The 24467-nt window shown below is 41.3% G+C and overlaps 2 protein-coding genes across 2 annotated transcripts; one reads left to right on the top strand and one right to left on the bottom strand.

The window, feature by feature from the left end:
• The first annotated feature begins 2689 nt into the window (after positions 1 to 2689).
• LOC128743585 (sodium-coupled monocarboxylate transporter 1-like) lies at positions 2690 to 13405 on the top strand. Its single transcript, XM_053840184.1, has 8 exons — positions 2690 to 3093; positions 11423 to 11700; positions 11772 to 11850; positions 11921 to 12064; positions 12131 to 12271; positions 12339 to 12822; positions 12883 to 13025; positions 13116 to 13405. Exons 1-8 carry the CDS (start codon positions 2879 to 2881, stop codon positions 13402 to 13404), a joined length of 1773 nt encoding a protein of 590 aa, XP_053696159.1. The 5' UTR covers positions 2690 to 2878; the 3' UTR covers position 13405.
• Positions 13406 to 13473: 68 nt separating this feature from the next.
• On the bottom strand, positions 13474 to 24369 carry LOC128742050 (uncharacterized). The gene is made up of 3 exons (XM_053838242.1): positions 23558 to 24369; positions 23196 to 23489; positions 13474 to 14292 (listed from the first exon to the last, which is right to left on the bottom strand). Exons 1-3 carry the CDS (start codon positions 23678 to 23680, stop codon positions 13474 to 13476), a joined length of 1236 nt encoding a protein of 411 aa, XP_053694217.1. The 5' UTR covers positions 23681 to 24369.
• Between the last annotated feature and the right edge of the window lie 98 nt (positions 24370 to 24467).

Raw genomic sequence — 24467 nt, 5'->3', positions numbered from 1 at the left:
TAAAAGGTCTAAGCCTCCGGAGACGGCACCCGTTCCGCCAATGTGTGTAAGGCAAACGTACAACGGTACCTACCTCCATGTGTCGACAAGTGCATGTTGTCAGCACGGATACTGTCTGTCTAAGTGAATGATATGATATGATATGATGCTGAGCCCGCCACGTTGTCTAAGCCACGTTGGAATATTTTGAGTGGCTGGCCAGAGATAAAATCCGTGGCGTGATGCAAACATAAATTAAAACTAGCTTTGATGCCTATTACGTTGGCTAACTTATTTATCTAAAATACACAAATCTGCCGTCATACACCCGCTTAGTGAACAAATAGTTTCACATAAATCTTCGAATGTGAATGCGTTTGCATATTTCAAAACAATACTTTTTCGTTCAACATGGATCATTAGAAATAACATTTTAGAATACTGATGATAGGCGCTAGATCAACAAATCTTTGGATTGACTCAATTTGTTCATACCGAAATGAAGTTAACTTTCCTCATGCGTTATGCGAAATAAAACAGCGCAAATACTCGTAGGTTAATTGTGTTCGGATGCAATTTGTTCAAACTAGATTCTACTGAGCTCTACAAGAAACGTTCAGCTTTAAACAGGTTGCAACGGTTGCGATATTTGTTCTTGTTTGATTTTATCATGTTTCATGATTAAATTAGTATATATGTATGTAAATATTGGCTTTAATAATTTATGAGGAGATTATTATTTGAATAATAAATTAAATTATTTGAATAATTTAATGATGCTCAAATATTGGTACCTGTTACCGTTAGACTCATAATAAAATATGGAAATTTGAAAATTGTCAAGAGCATTTGTTTTGTTAAGACAAACTATATGTAAGGTCTGATTTTTTGCTAGTTCCTAATTCAATAAAACTGAACATAAATTATTACACTTTTTGTACATATCCATTTTGGAAAAATATTTCTACGACACGAACGTAGATAGTCTTTCACAATGATTGTCACAATTTCTCTATGAGCTAACAGGTGACAACTAAAATTTTGTAATTTTACCACCAGTTATTTCTGTACACCAAGGAGCTCAAATCCCGAAGAAATTTTCGATTGGGCGCATTGAGACAGATTTTTCGGGTCGTGGTTTTTAAGTACAAATGGGATCGAATTGATATTCAGGAACGATTGTAATTTTTTGGCATAATGCAGCGATGCTCTATCCGACCAAAACACGTCTTGTCCATCTGCATGATGTTTTTGTAGAAACGGGATCAAAATTTTCTTCAAACATTCGTCTGGCACATCTTAATTGATAGCCAAACCAGAGGGCTTGTTTTTGAAGGCTCGAGAAAGAGAATGATGTCCTCCTGCGGTCCACTGGCTGGTCTTCTACTACCTTGCTTGCAAATAGTCGTTGGGCATCATAGGATATAGTAAACAGTCGAAGCTGCAACATATTCGCTTTTTAAATGTTGTACCGTATATTTTTTGCCGAGATTTCTGTGGCAGTTCGTAGAAGTGTACAACGCGCCACCGAAATGCTTCTTGTTTCGACGACATTTTAAGCAAAACAAGGCAAGCATAAACAAAACAAAAAATATTGACAAAAAGAGGAGAGAAGGAGAGAGAGCTAACACATACATACTCCCATTTCTCTCTGAGCTCATTTGTTGTTGAGTATAGGGGCCTCAAAAAAATTCCAAAATTTTAGTTGTCACCCGTTAAATGGCGATAAGAAATTTTCCACCACCTGGTAAAAAGCTTCTCGACTATCTTCAGTGTTTAATGTGTACAAATTTGTAGACTAACCATCACGCCAGGTCTGCTTGGCGTGTTCTATTGTTACACTTTTCATTTTCCTGTAGTGTATCCAAACAATCAAATACTAACAGACGCAACCGTAATAGTAAACATGCATGTGACATTCACCATATTCACGGAGCGAAAAAGCTCCAGTTTGTTTCAAACAAAATTATTGTTGCTTTAAGCCTCAAAAAAATATTTTTATAACAACCTGAAAATATTGTTGTTTCAAAACGAGATTCTGTTTGAATCAAGAAAATAACAGTTTTGAATTAAAAGTAAAGTATTTTCAAATTTGAAGTTAAGATTGATATAACAATAAATATTTTCATTTCAATCATATATTTCAGATTGAAACAAAACGAAATTTTTATTTGTGCGTAAAACAACCATAAATATGGTTGAAACTACATTTTTATTCTCCGTGTTCCTATGTACCAAAATAATATTAACATGCCAAGCCTGAATGTAGTAACCTATCCCAAAAACTGGGAGTATCCACCGTTTGTCTCCTCATAGGCAGATAAAACGTCCTGCTAAGTGAAAGGTGCAATGAATGGATAATCCCTTATCAAGTTCTCATTGCAGCTATTCAAAAAACAAACATGTAGAAAAAGGCACACACCGGACAGTCTACCAACAGGTGAAAGCTTAACAACAGCCTCACTCTAGGTAGTGGGACAGTCAGCACAAATCTCCTTTTATTGCCCCTCGACAAACGGTTCCCATTGTGATTCTATAAAAATATAACTCTCAGCTGCGACCACAACGAAATTTAAATCAGTCGACCGTTGACGGAAGGGCTGAAACTATCGTGCACGGTCTCGGAGGTGTCGAGCATCGCAGTCGGTTTGTCGCGTCCACAGCCGCCACTGACTAGGCCGAGCATCTCGGTTATCCAGTTTAAAAATAATCTTGATTAAGTATTGTACGGGCTAAGAAGTCATGCGTGTTGATTGGTTAGATAGCGGTGAACTATGCAGCGCGTGCAATTGATAAAACCGAACTTGTGAGAAGGGACTTACATAGCAGTGGACGAGATCGAATCAGTGTTGTTCAGATTGTTTTTATTTTATTCGAGAGAACTCTAGTTTTTGTTAGAATGAGTCTGGAAATGCCAGCGGAAGAAATCGTCCATACAAAAGTATGGTTCACTACATTCGATTATGTTATATTCTGCACAATGATGCTCCTATCGGCAGTGATTGGAATTTACTACGGATTTTTTGCCAAGCAAAAACAAGATAATACAGCCGAGTATCTGCTGGGGAGCAGGCAGATGAAAGTATTTCCAGTGGCCATGTCGCTAACTGCAACGTGAGTATACAGCATGTATTTGAAGTGATCAATTTGTGCAATCAGTCTCCAAAGCTAATAGTAGTTTCCTGAAACTTTTCTTAAAGTTACAATCATTTTAATAACAGTTTTGGTGATAAAACTATGTAAATGTAAATTTGAACATACTTTCAATGCGGTGAATACAACATACATAATATGGTGAAAACTCATAACTTCACATTAGGCTAGGCTTACAATGAGCTAGTTCCGTTTGCACCAGCCAGTAAATGAGCCAAGCAAATCTTTCAATCAGCTGGAGTCGTCTTCGTCTGTATTTTCTATCGAAGCAAACAATTTTAGATCATTAGCGCATACTAACTTGCTGCCAACACCCAGCAGTAACACAACATCATTAAAAACAGCAAGAAAAGCGGAGGTCCCATGTTGCTGCCTTGAGTAACTTCAAACTTATCGTTAAAAACCGATGAAAAACTGCATCCGGGTTCTATACGAAGCACCCTCCCACTGAGGTATGAGTTCAGCCATTCAACCATTTGTTAGGAAGCACCAAGTCGAGACAGTTTTCGTAATAGTAGTGCATGGTCAATTCGATCGAAAGGCGCTTTCAAGTCAGTATAGATTACATCATCATAACACATCGATGTAAACTCAGTCAAATTAGTGCAAACAGAACTCCCAGGCATGAGACTGTATTGTACCCTTGAAATATAGTTCTTAGTGTGGAACAGTGGAACTTGAGTGTAATCAAGTCTTTTTTAACACGGGGGATACGTGCCGTGCAAAAAATTGTTTAAAAAAAATCGCGTTAATTCAAAAATTTTGTAAAAAAACCGCATCAATTCGAAAAATTTTGTTAAAAAACCACGTTAATTCAAAAATCGTCGAAATAAACCGCGTTAGTTCAAAAATAACCTAAAAAGTCACTCGAATTTAAAAATCGCTGAAAAAACCGTGTTAGTTCGAAAAATGATGTAAAAAACCGCGTTATTTCGAAAAATGGTGTAAAAAAAGCCGTGGTAATTCAAATATCGTCATAAAAAAACCGCGGTAATTCAAAAATCATAAAAATAAACCGTGTAAAAAGAGACTTGAGTGTATATCGCTCACAATTATCTCGAACAGTTTAGAAGCCGCGAAATGGCTGGAGATTCCTCGATAATTCCTAGCGTTAATACAGTCGCCAAATTCATATACTGGAAAAATATAATATTCCTTCCAAATGTCGGAAAATTTTCCTGGAAATTAAAGAAAAAGAAAACTTATCCAATTTAATTCTACTATGTATTGCCCTTCTTATAACTATTTAAACTACTGTGATAATCATTTAATGAAACATACCGCATTTTGCACTGTTAATCTGACACTAGAGTGGCGTTTAGCTTAATCAACTTATAAGTCGGACTTCATGTTCCTTCCTTCCCTTCTTTTCCACTTCATTTTCCTAGAGCGAAATCGTGGGCGAGATTCGACTGTGATAATCGTGTAAATCGTGGTAGTCTAAATAGGGGAAAATGTCGCAATATATTTTATTCTTGACAAATATGTATTTGTCAAGTGTTTTCGAACCGAAAATTTTGATTCGATTTCATAATTGCTGATATATGATTATGTGCTATCCAGGCAACGAGGATCTCCCAGTTTTCCTGGGCTTTCGAACAAAGTTAAATATTGCCTACGCTGAGTTGCCCTTCGTTAATTCCTTGGTATATTTCGTATTTAGTGTAGTACTAGCTGATTACCCGATTTTACTCGGGACCCTTTTGCCTCTCAATCACTTGTACATCTATTATTGTAAAGAAATTTCTCATAATGCAAAAAAAACAAAACCCGTTTTTCATTATAATGTGTCTATTCTCTTGGTCAGTTTCCCTCATTTTGTCCCCCAGCCACTTGTAAATCTGGCTTCTTCCCGGTAATCCCTATAAATGGACAAAAACCGTTTTTGAACCTTCACTTTGTTAATGGCCACGCTATCCCCCCTTTCAGAAATCTAACAACTTGTACAACTGCTATCATTCCAATTGAAACGCGCCCCTTTACCCATTTGAACCTTTCTTTCCCCTTGTAAGAGACCATCTCCCTCTTTTGTCAACCCCCTGTGCTGATTCTTTTATGCCAAAATCTTGTGTTTGACCAGCGACGTTTAATGAAGAACAGTCCAGAAGTTCCGGTATCCACCAAACGCGCAAGGCAGTCCCCAGGGGAAGAAACCCCCACGGGCCCGAAGAAGCGCCTGATCGTAAAGGGATAGTAAACCAACCGAAAAACCCACTGAGGGTAACAAGACGCTGTTAGCGTCCGACAACCAGTGGGCCAGGAAGAAAGAGGAGGATCGAGCTCCACCGAAAGTGGCCATAAAAAAAGAAGAGCAAAGACGATGCCCTTATCCTCAAAACTGAGGGGCCGAAATGTTCGGAAGTTTTGAAGGCCATGAGAGGAATTGATCAGTTGAAGGGTGTTGGCGCGGATGTGCGGAGTATTCGCCGCTCTCGCACAGGCGACATGATCCTTGAGCTCAATAAGAATGCCACTGAAAAGGGTTCTGCTTACAAAGTGTTGGCAGAAAAGGGCATTGGCGATAGCGTACAGATCCGCACACTAACGCCCGAGATGACTCTCCAGCTTAAAAACCTGGACGAGATCACTGAAGCAGGCGAACTAGCACGAGCTCTCAAGGAGCAATGTAACGTGGTTCGTCTGCACCAGGGTCCCGGCGGGAACCCAAGTAGAAACTATAAGACTTCCACTGGTAGATGGAAATGCAACCCTGAAAGTGGCCAAGCTGAAGGTGGGATGGTCCGTATGCCCACTGAGCGTGTTCCAGCAGCCGGAGGCCTGCTTCCGGTGCTTCGAGAGAGGGCACAAGACTTGGAGCTGTAAGGGGCCAGACCGAAGCCACCTGTATAGGAGATGTGTCGGTACGGGACATATAGCGAGGGACTCTACTGGGCCGCCTAAGTGCCTGATATGTACCGGCCAACGGGACGCTAAGTACACAACAGGAGGCCCAAAGTGCTCGGCAGGCGCACCGGCGACTAAAATACGGGCGTAGTGCAGGTAACGCAACTAAACTTAAATCACTGCCACGCGGCCCAGCAGCTGTTGTACCAAGCAGTTACTGAGTCGTTGACGGACATTGCCATCATCTCGAACCCATACCGCATCCCTGCCGGAAACGATAACTGGGTCTCGGATAGGTCCGGGACGGCGGCTATATGAACGACAAGCAGGTTCCTGGTTCAAGAGGTTGTGTCAACTGCAGACGAGGGATTTGCGGTTGCCAAAGTGGGTGGAGTGTTCTACTGCAGCTGTTATGCTCCGAAGCGATCCGAAGAGAGTACGCTGTTCGCGGTATGCCCGATCCGAACGCTGATCATTTGGTTAAGGTACTGTCGCGAGCGTGTGACGCTACCATGCCTAGGAAAGGTCGACCTAGGTATGGGAGGTCACTGGCTTACTGGTGGACAGATGAAATTGCGGAACTCCGCGGAGTGTGCTTTCGTGCGAGGAGAATTATGCTAAGAGCTCGTTCCGACGAAAGCGGGGCACAATGTCAAGTAGCACTAGTTGCTGCACACGCAGCGTTTAAGAGTGGGATAAAAGCTAATAAACGAGCCTGATTTGAAAGGTTATGTGGTAGTGCCAATGCGAACTCGTAGGGTGATGCCTACAGGGTCGTAATGGCAAAGACCAAGGCATGATGGTGCCCGTAAAGCAATCGCCAGAGATGCTGGAGCGGATCATTGAGGCCTTTTTCCGCAAGGCCCTGGCCCCAGGCCGTTGAGTCGTCCCACGGCCGACGTTCCAGTATCTCAGACCATACCGTAGGATGGTCGGCCTCTCAGTCGAGCTTCCAAAGTAACGTGGGCGACAGCGGTTTAGAGGTCGGGGAGGAAGCGACGGTTACGAACGAGGAACTCATTCAGATAGCTAAATCCCTAAAGATGAACAAGGCACCGGGACCAGACGGAATCGCGAATTTGGCCATTAAAGCGGCTATTTCGGAGGCTCCCGAATTATTCGGAGCAGTAATGAGTAGATGCCTGGAAGATGGCCACTTTCCGGACAAATGGAAGCAACAGAACCTGGTCCTATTGCCGAAGTCGGGAAAACCTCCGGGTGTCCTCTCGTCATATAGGCTTATTTGTCTGCTAGATACTGCCAGCTGGAGAAGGTTATCCTTAACAGACTCGTACAGTATACTGAGGGTACAAACGGCCTGTCAAGGAACCAATTCGGCTTCCGAAGAAGCAAATCTACGGTGGATGCCATCTTGTCTGTCACTAAGACAGCCAAGGTGGTAATCCAGCCACAGAGGAGTATTTGGACCAAAAAGCTGGCCAAAATGAGGAAAGTTGAAACTCGTTCAATCCCCTCCAATTAAACCTCGCTGTCTTTCCAGATACCTATCACACAATGTAACGTTAATTTTGAAACCATTTGTCTTGTTTACATCTTGCATAGAGCTGTCAAACTTCGAATAAAAATGCGCCATATATTTTCGCTCATGTAGGTAAGGATGTTGCCTTTCACATTTCTAAGGTTATATACATCCTATCGACCGGCTGTAAAAAGGCTTTTGAATCTCAAAGATTTTACAATTATTTGTTGATATAGACTTTAGATTTCAATGAATATAATGATAACAAGCGAGCAGTATTTATTATAGCAAATTAACACAAATATGTTACTACTTTAAAGTGATATTTGTTTATGTTCTCACCTTTTCTCATCACAATCTTTGATGCCATTTGATAGCTTAGAGTCCCAGGAAGAACGTTGTAAGTTAAATTTTTGCAACTTTTTGCAATTTCATGAAATAAAAACTTTTTACTAAATGATGAAATATTCAATTTTGCAGCATTTTTCTTATGATAAATTATACTATCATGTAATTTCAAGCATTTGAAAGATAAATTTTATGTCATTGTGCTTGTGAGACACCAGAGGAATGCTCTATAAAGTAATTGAACAAGAAATTTTAGGTATTAGAAGAGAAATTCGCCAAATTTCTTTAATTTCTATCAAATTTGCGCATGCTTTGAGTCTCTTTATTACGTAATTCATTCGATAAGCGTATTATCAGTCAAAAGTCCTGTTTTGTAAGAAGAATAAGTACATGCTGGATCTGGATTAGGTTTTCCTGTGATAATTTCCGGAGGGTCACCCATCGAAGGGATTCAATAATGGACCGAGAGAGAAGCATGCGCAGAAAACGAGGGCAAGTGTTTCAGATCTCACCTCTCTCTCTCACTCACTCACTCTCCCTCACTCTCTCACTCTCCACAACTCTCCACACACCACACATCTCTCTCTCACACACATCCCTCTTTCTTACCTCTCTCTCTCTAATACACACCTGTCTTTCTCACCTCTCTCCCTCTCATCTCTCTCTCTATCTATCTTACCTCTCTCTCATATATATCTCTCCCTTTATTCAGACAATTTCTAAAAAAGTTTCCATTCTTCAACTACAGAAAAGCAATATCAGAAAAATTGTGCTACACTACTAGGTAGATACAAACATAATTCCATAAAAAATTACTTCATAGAACTAATGATACTATTTTTCACTCATTACCGCTTGTTTACTCTAACAAAAATGATTAATAATACTTTTGACCAACTTTTCGGCTCAAATACTCCTATGTGCTATAGCGCAAGAGGACAGTTATCCGCTATTGCGAAATTGTCACGCTCGACGTGAGAAATGCGTTCAATAGCGCTAGTTAGTACTCCATAGCCAATTCGCTTCAGAATGTCCAAGTGCGGGTGTCGCTGTACAGGATTCTGGAACATTATTTCCAGAATCGTCTGCTATGCTACAAGACAGAGGAGAAAGTGCGTTCCAATCACCGCAGGGGTTCCGCATGGTTCCATACTGGGCCCGGTGTTGTGGAACGTTATGTATGACGAGGTGTTGAAGTTAAAGTTCCCGGTAGGGGTGGTGATTGTCGGCTTTGCGGACGATATCACCTTGGAAGTCTACGGTGAATCTATCAGAGAGGTTGAGTTGACGGCTGTCCACTCTATAAGCATTGTCGAAGATTGAATGCGCTCCAGGAAACTGGAGCTTGCGCATCATAAAACGGAGGTTATCGTGGTGAACAACCGCAAGTTAGTGCAGCAAGCAAATATCTGCGCCGGGAACTGCACTATTTCGTTAACGCGGTCCTTAAAACTCCTGGGAGTCGTGGTCAACGACAAGCTCAAGTTCGGGAGCCACGTCGACTATGCCTGCTGTGGCTTCCACAGCTATTTCGGCATTGTCTCGTATGATGTCTAATAGCTCTGCGGTATATGGCAGCAAGCGAAGGCTTTTAGCCAACGTGGTCCAGTCCATACTTAGGTATGGCGGACCGGTGTGGTCATCGGCGTTAGGAACCAAATGCTACCTAGGTAAACTGGAAAGTACCTATCGTCTCATGTGCTTGAGAGTGCGTATCGCACAGTTTCATATGACGCAATCTGCGTCTTAGCAGGTATGATGCCTATTGGCATCATCATCAGTGAGGACGTGGAGTGCTTCAACCAACGTGTAACTAGAGGCATACGGAGTACCACAAGATCGGCCTCGATGACCACATGGCAGCGGGCATGCTCTGATTCCACAAAGGGCCAGTGGATACACCGACTTATCCCGGAACTATCCGGGTGGGTCAACAGGCGCCACGGCGAAGTCAACTTCCACCTGACACAGATTATGTCAGGGCATGGTTGTTTTAAACAGTATCTGCACAAGTTTGGGCATGCGGAGTCCCCCGCATGTCCCGAATGCGTGGATATTGAGGAAACTGCAGAACATGCTTTCTTCATATGCCCTCGTTTCGCGGGCGCGAGAAGCAACATGATGGCAGTGAGCGGACCGGATAACTACTCCGGATAACTTAGTCTAAAGGATGTGTTCTCGCTCGGACGTCTGGGGATCGTCCAATGCGGCTGCTACCCAGATTGTACTTGAGCTACAAAACCGCTGGAGAGCCGATCAACGGCGAATAAACAGCCTAACTACCATAGTCCAGTATTTATCTAAGAGGGTGCGTTAAGCCCCTCCCTGAAGTAATACCGATAAGGTGATGCTAGGGGGGATTGAGGCTGGAGATTCACGCCCCATTAGGGGGGTCGGGATACCAAACCCCACTCCCTGAGTTATCTTCTCAGGTGTCTGATAGTACTGTATCTTCTAAGGTGCTGAGCAGATTTTCCTACTCGTTAAAAAAACGACTTCTCTGGGGATAGGCAAACTGCTTATTCCTTCTTTTCTCGCGACTATTTCTTATTCTCTTGAAATTTATAATATGATCTTGGAATTGTAATTGGAAGTTGTGATTATGATTTTGGATATTATGCAATGAAGGGCTATTACCAGCGGTTCTTGACCATGTTTATAGAGTTCTGCCGGAAGTCAAACCTTTGCAACTTCTGTCAGCTGTCCAATTTCTCACCGAATCTCCTCGACATCGAAAGCAGGGACGCTACTAAAGCTGTGCGAGAACTCGCGAAATTTCGTGTTTTCCTCGACCTCCTTTGTATTCAGGTTTACTTCCTAGTTCTTATCACATGTTAAGTTACGAAACTTGCACTTTTCATAGAATTCGTGAATAGTTATTCTAGTTCTTCAAGATATCTCCCCTATTTCTGGATGTTTGACTATCTCACCAAGGTAACCAATAAGTATTGCCTATGCTATTCATATGCAAGCCAGTTAGCATTTAGGTCACCTTATTTACTACTCAAAAGCTACTTTACTGCTATCGCTCTTATAATGCTAACAATGCTTATTTCCAGTTTATTATCGACAAGAAGAATGTTGCTTACTAATATACAATAGTTATGCAGTCAAAATGCTTGTAAATAGGCCATTTTGTGCATTCGGAGTTAATTAACTCTTGCCTGACGGTTTTCCCTCTCCTTTGACTTCTATTTTCTTTACAGTATCCGAGCACAGTTCCTGGCAGTTGACGGATTGTCTATTTGCCTGAGGATAGCTTCGGGGCTCTATCAATCTGTCTATATACAACCGTCCTATCGGCCTGGATGTTTATATTCCCGATGATTATTTTGATATCCCATGGCAATTTCGTAATGGGGCTGCCATCTTGGAATTCAATTAATTGAGCTGAGAACTGCGCGAAAGACGGTCATTATACGAGTAGTGAGGCACGAAAAGTGATTGTACAGCATGACAACGCTCAGTCTCACGTTGCCCAACTCGTTACCTAGCAGCATGGACGATATTTTAGTGATTGATTTGAAACTATTTTCGACAATAAACTTACTTTTTCATAAAAAAACAAACAAAGAAAACTTAGTTGTGCATCTAATGGTGTCTGTCTTTTCTCCTCAGCCACATTTCTGCCGTCACCATGTTGGGCGTTCCGGCGGAAATGTACCGCTACGGAATCCAGTATTGGGCATGTTCCATATCCGGTTTGATAGTAACGATATTCATGGTGTACGTATTTCTGCCGGTGTTCTACGAGCTACAATCGACCTCGTGCTATGCGTACCTGGAGCAAAGGTTCGATAAAACGGTGCGTCGTCTGGCTAGCTTTCTATTTATGCTGTACTGCTTGCTGAACGTACCGGTGTTAATCTACACTCCGGCAATAGCATTTAGTCAAGGTAAGTCTGCCAAAATAATCCTCAATAATCAGTTTTCTCCGTCGACTGTTCCAATAATCGTCTATTTACAGTTACTGGTATAAACTTACATATCATCACGCCCGCCATTTGCTGTATTTGTATTTTTTACACCACCTTCGGAGGCATACGGTCTGAATTGATAGTAGCGTAGTGAGCATAACGAATAATCTTACCTTTTATGTTTCTAATTTCGATTCAGGGCAGTGATATGGACAGATACACTTCAATTCGGCAGTATGATTTTGGCACTATTAGTTGTCATGACACTGGGAACACTACAGTTGGGAGGCTTCATCAACATATTTAAAATTGCCGACGCTGGAGGGAGGCTGATCTGGTTTAAGTATGAACATAACCACAAACATTTACATATCACTTTTTCTTATTTTATAAAATGATTTTCATCCAGCATGGACCCCGATCCTTCACTGCGATCATCCTTTTGGTTAGTATCCGTAGGCTTAACTTCCATGTGGATTTCAAATATTGGCGTCACACCAGAATGTGTTCAACGATTTCTCACAGTACCGGACATATCAAGTGCGAAGAAGTAACAATTACCAAAAATATAGTTTAGAGGAATTGAAAAACATTAACATGAATTCTTACGATTACAGAGCCGTTTGGATATTCGGTGTTGGTCACATTTTGGTCAAACTATGTTCCGTTTACAATGGACTGCTGGTATTCAGTAAATATCATGACTGTGATCCAGTCCACTCGGGTCTTGTTAAAAAGAATGACCAAATTTTTCCCTACTACGTACTGGACGTGGCTCGCCGGATTCCCGGTCTTCCCGGATTGTTCGTAGTGGGTGTATTTTCCGCAGCCCTGTCGTCGATGTCCACCATTTTAAATACTCTATCGGGAACGATTTATGACGACTTCGTGAAGCCACGATTCAACTTTAAAGAAAAATTGGCTAGTTCCGTTATCAAATCGATGGTTGTGGTGATCGGGGTCATCTGTTTACTGCTGGTTTACGTTGTAGAGAAGCTGGGAAGTGTTTTCAGTTTAGCCATTTCAGTGTCCGGCGTAACGTCTGGGACGCTGCTGGGAATTTTCTTTCTGGGGATGTTTTCCCCGAAAATAAATGCAAAAGTAAGTGCTTTTTGTGCCTGCATTTAAAAAAAATTATTTGACGCTTATTTTCCCCGCCAGGGAGCCTACTGGGGAGCAATAATTTCGCTGGCATCACTGTGTTTCATTGCTGCTGGAGCTCAATTGGAAATTTTGCAAGGAAATTTAAAATATCCGAGTTTACCGTTGAGATATGATGGTTGTCTTGGTTTCAATTCCACAGGGTAAGCATGTAACAATTAGAATGTTGGAATTCAATAAAATACCTACTCTAAGAAAATGAGAAAAACGTTTTAAAAACAACTCAATTTCAGAACGGCAACCAGTACATTCTACGTCGACGCCGAAGGGCATGACAACTCCGAAGTACCGTGGCTGTTCCGGCTAGGCTTTATGTACTATTCGGCATTGGGCACGATTATTGCCGTTTTCTCCGGAACCGTTATAAGCTACATGACAGGTGGTCAAACTGAACCTGTTCCGGAGGTACTGCTAACACCGTGGGTTCGCTCACTGTACAAACCTGTCCGCTGTGTGGACGATTATGAATTGAAAAACGCAAAAGAGCATCGGACGTTGCAGATCACAAAAAACGATGAATAAATCTCACTGCGTTGTTTTAACTGTTTTATTATTGTAAATAAATGATTTTATAAATATGTTATAATATCTTCATCGTTCATTCAATTTTCGTAAAACAGGTCGCACATAAATCTTAGGTCCCATTCGTTGGCTAATGTATTGTTTTCTTAACTCGCGAAGCTTTGTAGCTATCAACGTTACTGACTGATCGGCTTCGCTAAGATCCTTTTTTAAAGTTGCTCGGTAGGTTTCGTAAACCCATCGGACTGACTTCTCCAAGTTGCATAAAAATCCCTCCAAAACAAGTTTCGTGTGTTGATATCGTGACGGATTTGCCATATCCGTTAGCATATATATTAGAGCATGCTTTACTGCCGATTGTTGTCTAAAGGTAATAAAAGGAATCTCCACCTGCGGCAGAGCCGCTAACGCTGCTTCCAAAGACATCAGAGAACCATGACAAGCGGTTCTACAGTCCAATGCAAAACCAATTTTTTCTGCTGCCTGGTGAGATTTTCCAACATAATTCCAAAATTCAACTGCTTGCTGCATCCCTTTGACAGAAGCTCTCATCATTAGGTTGGTCGTTCGCCATTGCTCGGAAACACCTCCCAAACGATCACGTACCTCACGGGCAATTTCTAACTCACCATCCAGTTGCTGCTCCATTAGCGAGCTGTAGGTTCCATTGTTTACGGATGCAATCAGACTGTCCAGTTCGATATATAGTGCCTTAAGCTGGTTGAAACTTTGGCGTAATTTTAGCGCCCGAAGTTGTCCATGCTCAATCATGTCCGCAGTGAAGCTCTCCGCTTCGAACTCCATTGCCGAACGTGACACACGTGCAATGAACTCCTCCTGCAGGGCTGCTTTCGTCGGATCCAGGGCAATGCCCATCTTTAGGGCTAGCTACAGAGGAAAGAAATAGAAATGGACATTTGTAAATTTGTGAACATTTGGATTGGTTAAGATGATCATTTCTCTAAAATGGAAATTTCAAGCAATTCAGTTAACAGGTACAGAAGCTTGCTTATTCATATGCACTTTCGACCTATTGTAATACATTTAATATATTGTAGTATTAAACGAAAAAATATGCTTATAAAACAATTGAAGCTAAAATAGGGCAATTCGTGTTGGTTGAGTGCTGGCAGGGAAAGCAGACTTTCTTCTTCGGAAAGGAGTGTTTTGGTTCTACTCAGGTCCTAATAGAGTTCGGGACCAAAAACTGCAGCACTACGTTGGTACTCCAGTCATATAGTAGGGTTGGACGTCAGCCTTGCAAGCCGGCATTACTTAAAACGAAGCAAAAACGTCAAAGTAATAATTCAGATTGGAATAATCGGCAAAGACCCAGGCGACGTAAATGAACATTGGATCGGAAGCTTGGAGCATGAAACAGTCGGTCTCCAAATCTCCTCAGAAGTACCCATGTGCATCCCAAAGAAGTGAAGAATTGCAAGCAACGATGTAGAGCTGCAGGAGTTATGAGGGAAGAGAACGGTAGTACATACATATAGAGGGATGATACTATCTACCAGAGGAGCGGCGATCGATTGGGCACAGCTTTCATGCAGCTTATAATGCAGAAACAGATGAGACAACAGCTTTCGCATAGCGGATGGTGACCGATTCTTCAATATTAGCATTTACGTGGACAGTCTTCGCCTTGGAAGTACCGATAATGACAAAGGGGAATTTTTTGCCTAGTTGGAGTGCGAATATGACCACTGCCCAAGACAACATGTCAAGATCATCATCGGGGACAAGAATACTCAGGTTGGTTAGGAGGAGTAATTCAAACCGTGTGATTGGACGGCTCAGCGCATATCAACTATCGATCGAAAACGACCTAAGACTTGTCGACTTCACCGTTTCCAAGAACATGAGCATACGTAGAATCATTTTTCAGCTTAACCTCCGCTATTGGTGCACCTGGAAATCATTCCACCAGACAGAATCCTGAACTGACCACGTTTTATTTAAAAGATGGTTGCTACTTTTCAGACATTATTGACGTTAACATACATTCACCCTTCCTCGTTTACCCTTCCTTCATGTTGAATTCTAAATTTACTTACTGAAGCCTCTTGAAAGTGCAAAAAGTCCCTCCTATAGTTAAGTGTACTGGTCAGAGGAACGAATGAGTCCTCGCCAGGGACGGCTATAATATGGGATAGTACTGGCAGTGAGGGATAAGTGGATAAGTAGATCAAGCTTTGAAGGAAGAGTAAACCCCAATACACACAAGCACGCATAAAATTTAATAAGGATATCGCTCATTCAATAGTGATTATAGCAAAAAGAAATGCAGTGCAGGTCATACAGCAAACACCTGAGCGATATCACAATAGATCAACTATACTGGTCGCAGTGATGAGTCCATACAGGAAAAAAAACCGCAATCGAGTGATGGTTAAGATACTTCAAATACAATTTGTTGTAAATAACAAAGGATATCATCGCTCGCCACGGTATAGCCTAACGCGACTGCAGTGACTCGGGTAGTTGTAACGCTCCCATGATATGCGGAAATTGTATCAAAAACTTCAAAAACGTCAAAAACGTAGCCCTTGGTAGAGGCTTTGTGCCGTAGGTCTCTCATCATTCCGTCATCATCGTCGTCCAGCCTGCAAAGTATAAGAAGTGAACCGAACCACCCACACTGACCTTACGTATTTTATCAGTATTACGTTTTACTGAATCGTACGCCGCTTTATGGTCTACAAACAAATGATGCGTATGCAAGTTGTACTCCTTGTACTTGTCTAGTAACTGTCACAGGATAAACATCTAATCCGTCGTGCAGCGAATCGTGCAGCGTAAACCAGCTTGGTACTCGTCGACGAAGGACTCCGCTAATGGTCTCAGTCTGCAGAACAGGATACGCGAGAGCACCTTATAGGCAGAATTGAGCAATGTAATTCCACGATAGTTTTTACACTCGAGGAGCTGCCCCTTTTTTTAAAAATTGGGCAAATGAGGCCATCCAACCACTCCTCCGGCATTTGTTATTCCTCCCAAATCCTGACAATGATCCGGTGGATTGCTTCCTACAGCCGCTGGTTTCCCGCTTTTAGAAGTTCAGCCGGGATACCGTCCTTCCTAGCAGCCTTACCGTTTTTCAGCTCACTGATTGCCTTCTTAACCTCTTCTTGTGTTGGCGGTTCCACAGCTTGGCCATCGACCACAATTCTTATCATGTTTCTGCAAATTTCCGTGGATACCTCTCCATCTAGCAATATTTGGAAGTGCTCCTTCCACCTGGCTGCTGCCGTCGTTTTGTCAGTGAGCAGGTTGCCAGCACTCTATCATTGCGCATCATATAGCGAATTTATTTATTCAATCCGGGTTGGAACTGTATTAATTTTTGTGTTCATTTGCTCCTATCTGACAGATAAAATTCATCCGATTCCAGCCCAGATTGAATAAACAAATTCGCTAATAGGCATGGTAAAATTTCTGCACCTCACCGTTTTGTAGAAACGTCGTGTGTGGTTGCCGGAGAATCTCTCCTCTACGCTGGCGAGCTCGTGCTCCCCGTACACACGTTTTTTAGACGGTAGGTTCTTTTTTGCCCAGTTCTAGTCTCTTCTCACAACCCACTTATATCTTCCCTTTCATCCTACTGTTCTGCAATTCATTGATCAACCTTTTTGACGTATTCGGCTGCCACGCCATCTGCCGTCAACCGCTGGATGTTGAAACGTAGCGTCCTCTCAGTGTGAACATTCACCGCGTTCGACAAGCTTGCGCGAATCTTAATATGATTACAGTGATCAGAGTCGATAGTTGGTCCTCGAAAAGACCTTACATCGATGAAATCCGAAAAGTGTCGACCGTCAATCAAGACATGATCGATCTGAGAGCTAGAGTCTTCATTTGAATGCCTCCGGCCTTAGATTATTAAAGGAAGCAGATCCGCCACTCTTCGCAGATTTAATCGTTAGTAAAGTAGCTTCTGATGGCAACAGGGTGTACTAACCTGCCATTGTGTTCGTAGAGCGTTTTCATAGGTACACATTTGACTATATCATCTGTCACTAGCACTTGTGTAAAATGAGAAGGTGATACAAAGACTATGATAGGCTAGTTCCCCTACCGCCAGTAGATAGTGGTGATGACATACTTTTTACTCAAATATGAGGAAATCAAAGACTGCCCAACAAACAATTATTTTACTTAGTAGCTTATTCAACCGTTGTATAGCTAATTACCGGGTAACAAGCGCTTGATAAGTCGTTATTCAACACAAATATTTGTTGGGTGGCGTATCTACTTTAATAATCTAAGCTCCAGCTGAGTTTCCGAATATTTACACGTGGAAAGTAGGTGCTACAGATGACCGCCAGATCAGCCAGACTAATATGTAGCGAATTTGTTTATTCAGTCCGGGTTGGAACTGGATGAATTTTATCTGTCAGATAGGAGCAAATGAACACAAAAAATTAATCCAGTTCCAATCCGGATTGAATAAATAAATTCGCCATAAGGCTTCCAGTAACAGGACGGAAAAATTCCTCCTTTCCGATATGTGTGTTTGCATCTTCGATGATGTCAAGAGTGCCCAAAGCTCTTCATAGGCCTTCTCGAGTCTATCGTAGAACTCGTCCTTAGCATCGTCGGATTTATGATTTGTCGGTGCGTATGCGTTGGTTAGGCTGTAGTTGAAGAATTTGCTCTTAATTCTCAACACACACATATATGTTTATCTACGGGTCTTCTCCGAAAAGCTCGCTGCTTTTGCTTTCCCAACACTATGAAACTGACTCCATATTCTGCCTTTCTACCGCCACTGTAGTAGATGTGGTACTAGATGTTATAGGGTCTACTGCGCGAAACTCCCCACATGCTGTACCAAAATCATCTTTGATCGACTGCCGCGAGAAGCCAATAGATTTATGAGAAGTAATTAGGCCGGCTTCATGGAAAGTCGGTCTACAGTAGACTATATCTTCACCCTGGGACAGGGTTCCAGAAGTACCGCAAATTTCGAGTCCCCACACATTACCTGTTCATTGATTCCAAAGCCGCATATGATAGTGTAAACCGACAAAAGCTATGAAAAATTTTGTACGAAAACAGTTTTCCGGGCAATCTAACTAGACTTATCTTGGCTACGATGCATCGATTCATCGCAATGGATGGGACCCAGCACTGTGTGAGAATTCCGGATCGATATGAAGAGATGCAAAAGTCCATATCATCGCATCCCGCTGGAATAAAATTAATCTTTTTTCGCCATAAATATGCAATTTTCATGAGAAATTCGACTAATTCTACTAAGATTCTACATCATTTTTAGCACCAAAAAATTTACTAAAATTGCCGGAACTTTTTAATCTTTCACCAAATTTGGGAATTCTTTTTTATTTTCATAATTCTTACATTGGCCGTATGTCACATAGTCCCGGTAAAGGATTGGTCAAAATTCCCGAAAGTCGATAATTGATTATCAATATCAAATCCGCCGCTTTTTCGATACCGTCGATATATCGTTCGTGAAGCATCGATATTAGATTTATCGATACTGTTTAAGGCCCATCACAGAACAGAAGTGGAAGTAGAAATCCAAACACGTACATGCTACTTTCTACAGATACTAGCGAACCTGGCGGTAACGAATCACTTTTTCCCACGGAAACACACGAACGCATACGAATGCACACGAATGCAGTGAAAGCTGCTATGCGATTGGCAGCGAGCGTTCTGCTTATATTGCTGTTATTTGCTTCTATGCGAAAACCTTCCCAAAGAAAAATAAAAACAAAAAAGACGCTATTACCAGTTTTGATCGCCGAATCGTTCGGACTTCCACTTCTGTTCTGTGGCGGCATTCTGGGATTAGGAAATGCTACGCAAAAAACAGGGATTCATAAAAATGAATAAAAAACAGTAAAAAGAGCAAAGAAAGTGCGCCCAAAACACGCACGCAACACAACGTCACTCGCTCCAGTGCAGCTCTATTTCGGACACGTCGCTGTGTACGGAAAACCGCACCACCTGCCAGAGCTGTTCGCGTTCGACTGAATCGTATACTGCCCCGGAATCCACAAAAATATGATGGGTTGTACTCCCGACACATCTGGATGACCTGCCGAAGAGTAAAAATTTGATCCGTAGTAGCACGGGCCTCCATAAAGCCCACCTGGTATTACCCTACGAACTTTCCTGCCACTAGGGACAGACAACGCAACAAAATCTGGGAGACCATCCTGTTGATGGCTTTGACCAGCGTTATGCTGCGGTAATTACAGCAATATATCCGATCGCCCTATCTGTAGATAGGACAAACTACACCCTCAATCCCCTCGTCCGACAGCCCTCTCCCAAACCTCTGAAATCATCCAGTGATGTGTCGTTACTGGCGGTTCTTGGCCATTCCTACAGAGTTCCGCCGGGATTTGCTCCTTTCCGGTTCTAGCTCTTCTCTGGAAGGTCTTTGTTAATGCCGTCAACGCCCAATACTACTCTCTGTGCTCTCTGGTCAGTTCTGAATTGCTGAAAATCGCGTATCGCATGCACTTACTGTTCAATAAGCGTTAAACATGTAAGTAACATTGTTCAAGGTTTTGCATAAGAGTCGATTCCAATATAGTAAATTTGAGAATTAAGCTTAGTAGATACCTGAAAAGAAAACAGCGCGAGGAAAAATCCTTAAAATATTGCTTTCTTGAGCGTTTCCTGGCCTAGTTTTAGCCTATATTTTTTCAGCTACATATCCCGCTTTATCAAAACAGTATCGGGATGAAATTATCGATTTAGCATAATAACGACGTCGTAAGTATCGATGAAATATATCGAAATTCGGCCTTCGAGTATCGATATCGCCGGTATCGATATAGTATCGCCCAGTCCTCTCCCGGAGTTATTCCGGTGTTCCTTGGGCGATCACGACATGGCTTTTTTGAATAACTTTGTCGAATTTTCCAAGTTTTTTTTTAAACATGCGGATTTTTTAAAACAAATCAACGACTGTGATCATATCAGTTACTTTGCTGCGGTTACGATCCATGGTACACGCCATCTGGATTTGGGAGGTTACTATGAATCCGGAACCGGCTTCTACAAAGGGACATTTCAACATCCGTAGTATATGTCATGTCGCATATCAAAAAACGTTAGCATTCGATGAAATAGCGATTAGCGATCAACGCATGTCTCTCAGAGGCCGTATGACCGGGTTTTACGTCCTGTCGTAATGTAGTCTATATAGGCAAATTGTTCGCAAAAATTTCATAAAACATATTTAATTAAAGATTTTATTCTGAAAGTGGCGAAACCTATCAGAGAAAGTCGGTTTACATGTTGCATACTACAATCGGCATCACAAACACTGCTTATATATAGGTGCAGTATCAAAATGTACGAGGTTTATTATGAGATCATTTATCAGGATAAGATGTTGTCATGCTGACGCAAATTAGGCTGGTTACAGCAACCTGAAATATTACTTTGGTTATTCCGAGTAATCTTTATCCACTAAACAGCGGTATACAGTCAACCAAAAAAGTATTCGGACAGCAGCGCATAAATTTTTCTTTTAGTAATTTTGCGCAGTATTTTTGCAAAGAATGGTAACACATATTTTTTAAAACAATGTTTAACTAAAGCATATTTAGATGCACAACAAAAATTCGGGGAAAAGCTTTCCGTTTTGAAGATAGAGTACATATAATTTGAATTGCTTAAAAATGCAGCCAAAAGAGTATTCGGACAGTTAACTATTAGTTGAAATAAATGTCCTTTCTCGCTCAACCATCACCTTGTAGGACCATTTTCATTCTTGATGACCTGTTTTAATCTGTTTAGGATAAAATTAATAATTTTTCAAATACCCCTCTGTGAATTGCTGACCATTTTTTTGCAAGAGCTCGGTTTAAGTCATTTTGATAAGAAATCAAATGATTTCTCATTATAGAAATGAAATTATCTAAAAAGATGTTCAAAAGGGTTCAAATCTAGACTGAATGCTGATGTTTCGATAGCGCTAGGACAACTGTATGGTGCCTACCGCTTACAATTATCGACGGTATGTTTAGATTCAACATCCCGGTACAATATGTATGTACCACACAATTACAATTTTGCTTTAATTTCACCTAAAATTGTTCAGATAATTGAGCTTACACTTAGTTCTATCCAAAAATATATATTTTTGCTATCTCGGAGCTTTCCATGCACCCCAGCAAGGTACGACAGCACCAACCCTTATGCAAGAATAACTAAAAGAGAAGGATTACAAGAGGAAAATCACTCGTGGGCAAGTAAACAAGCAATGCGGTTAGTGTCATACCTTGTTAGGATGCATGGAAAGCTCCGAGGTAGCAAAGATATATATTTTTGGATAGAACTAAGTGTAAGCTCAATTATCTGAACAATTTTAGGTGAAATTAAAGCAAAATTGTAATTGTGTGGTACATACATATTGTACCGGGATGTTGAATCTAAACATACCGTCGATAATTGTAAGCGGTAGGCACCATACAATTGTCCTAGCGCTATCGAAACATCAGCATTCAGTCCAGATTTTAACCCTTTTGAACTTCCTTTTAGATAATTTCCTTTCTATAATGAGAAATCATTTGATTTCTTATCAAAATGACTTAAACCGAGCTCTTGCAAAAAAATGGTCAGCAATTCACAGAGGGGTATTTGAAAAATTATTAATTTTATCCTAAACAGATTAACCCATTATGACCCGGGTATACCTAAATTTGGACCAAATGAAGTGAAACTCTGTAATCTATTATATTATGGCTCGAATGTGTCGGGAAACGCAAAATCGTCATTTGGAATGCTTTCAAGGCCAAAATATCGCAGGTTAAATATTTTATTGGCTCAGTTTCAAACAAACAAATCACAAAGCTTTTTACAGATTTCTTATCGAATTTTGTGATAGACTTTACATATAAATACTAATTTACATGTCAGGTAATGTTTCGTCACTAAATGTAGACTTTTTCATGCGTTTTGGAGACAAACATTTTTTCGCCATTTTTTCAACTTTTTTTCCGCCATTTGTCACAACTTTGCACTGTTGAAAATACAGATGAAATGACAAAAACTGACAAATTATATCACACACACATCAGATTGATGTCTTATCTCTCTTGTAGTGATATATTAACAATGCTAACTATTGAAATTCAGTAGTAAACAGGTTTTGAAGACGAGGTATGATATATCATACGCTGGGTCATAATGGGTTAAAACAGGTCATCAAGAATGTAAATGGTCCTACAAGGTGGTGGTTGAGCGAGAAAGGACATTTATTTCAACTAATAGTTAACTGTCCGAATACTTTTTTGGCTGCATTTTTAAGCAATTCAAATTATATGTACTCTATCTTCAAAACGGAAAGCTTTTCCCCGAATTTTTGTTGTGCATCTAAATATGCTTTAGTTAAACATTATTTTAAAAAATATGTGTTACCATTCTTTGCAAAAATACTGCGCAAAATTACTAAAAGAAAAATTTATGCGCTGCTGTCCGAATACTTTTTTGGTTGACTGTAAATGGTTCAGTACAAGCAGTGATGTAATTTGTACCAAATACAAATTAAATGTTTGCTTTTAAGAAAACTACTCACTAAGAAAATATAAAACATGTTATTTTTTCTCGAACTTTCAGTAGTCCGCACTGAACATACTTCATGTTCACACACCTTACAGTTTCGCATCCTGTCACATATTCGATAATACGAGTTCATAAGTAGTTTTAAGTATTAAAAGATGCACCGTCATCGTCTCATTCAATCAAACAGGTGTTCCGCTATACTGCGGCCAATAAATAGAACAAACAATACATACACGACGAACCTTGGCGATATCGTCTCTGGCATCCCCGTCGGTAGCACATTGCAACTCAGTCGGACTGGAAGATCCATTCGGTATACCATTCGGAATGCCGATAACTTTTACTTCGAGTGCCAGTTTATTTGTGGGTAGAAAAATTTCATCCTGAACATTTGATCGCACGATATTTGTTTGCAGATGATCCACCCAGGCTTCCGCCGTCAACAACCGTGGTCCGGGACAAGCACTTTCAAGCGCGCATATCTGTTCGTCCAATCGTTGATATGCTTGGGAGATAATTTCGTCAATCTGTAATTCCCAATAGGCTAAATAAAATCCAATTCCATTCCGTACGGTGAGTTATTGGTTCTGCATACCTTCGCAACACTATCCTGCAATTCGAAGGCTACTTCCGAAAATCCTAAACGGTTTCTGGCAGCATGCCGCTCAGGAGTACCGATATCTTCTTCTATTGCCGTACTTGAAGAGGAGCATCCCATGACATTTTGTTAACACGTTTTTTTTCTTCACATATCCATTTGTATGAAAGTCACTCACGGCGGAGATATTGATTTACTGTCTCTTCATGGTCCCACGGTAAATTCAATACTGCGCCGAAGTCCAGCCGCGGCGGTTGATTCATGGCGACGTTTGTTTATTCATCCTAGTCAGTAGTATGACATCGTTATGTACCTACAACAGCCCAATGGCCGCACGAAGGTCGATGTTTGCGTTCGTCGAACAGGTTGTAGGACACTGTGTACACTGAACTCCACCCGACACGTGGTGCGAGAGCGCGAAACGTGAAATTATCGTGCATGTCACACAAATCATGCAATAGTCTTTCTAAGAAGGGTTGGCCGCTTCCCGTCTGTTGTCTGCACCACGGTAGCGTATAGAACACGCAAAATCTTGGCTTGTGTGCGACCACCCCCTGCAACTCTACACTACGGTGGCAGGCTGTGATAGCAGTCGTTAAATACATAATGCTTATCTGCTAACATGATCTCTATTGGGAGTAAACGAAATCATTATGAGCGCAACAGTGTAATCGTTCTAGTGCACTAAAGTGTGAGACGTAATGATATACGGAGATATACAACAATAGTGGCACTGGTTTGTAAATTATTTATTTTGGCCTACACAGAAGATAAAGGGCGTAAAAAGTTTCTGACCAGCCGTGTGCTAAATTTAGGTAGGATCGGTACGAGTATTGGGAAAGTGTCTCAAACAATTTGCAGTAAGGATACCAATGGAAAATGCGCTCCGGTTTTTCATAGAATAGAA

Source organism: Sabethes cyaneus, chromosome 3 (assembly GCF_943734655.1).
Source record: "Sabethes cyaneus chromosome 3, idSabCyanKW18_F2, whole genome shotgun sequence".
Taxonomy (NCBI): domain Eukaryota; kingdom Metazoa; phylum Arthropoda; class Insecta; order Diptera; family Culicidae; genus Sabethes; species Sabethes cyaneus.
The sequence above is the reverse complement of the archived record's forward strand: the minus strand, read 5'-3'. Positions and strand labels throughout refer to the sequence as shown.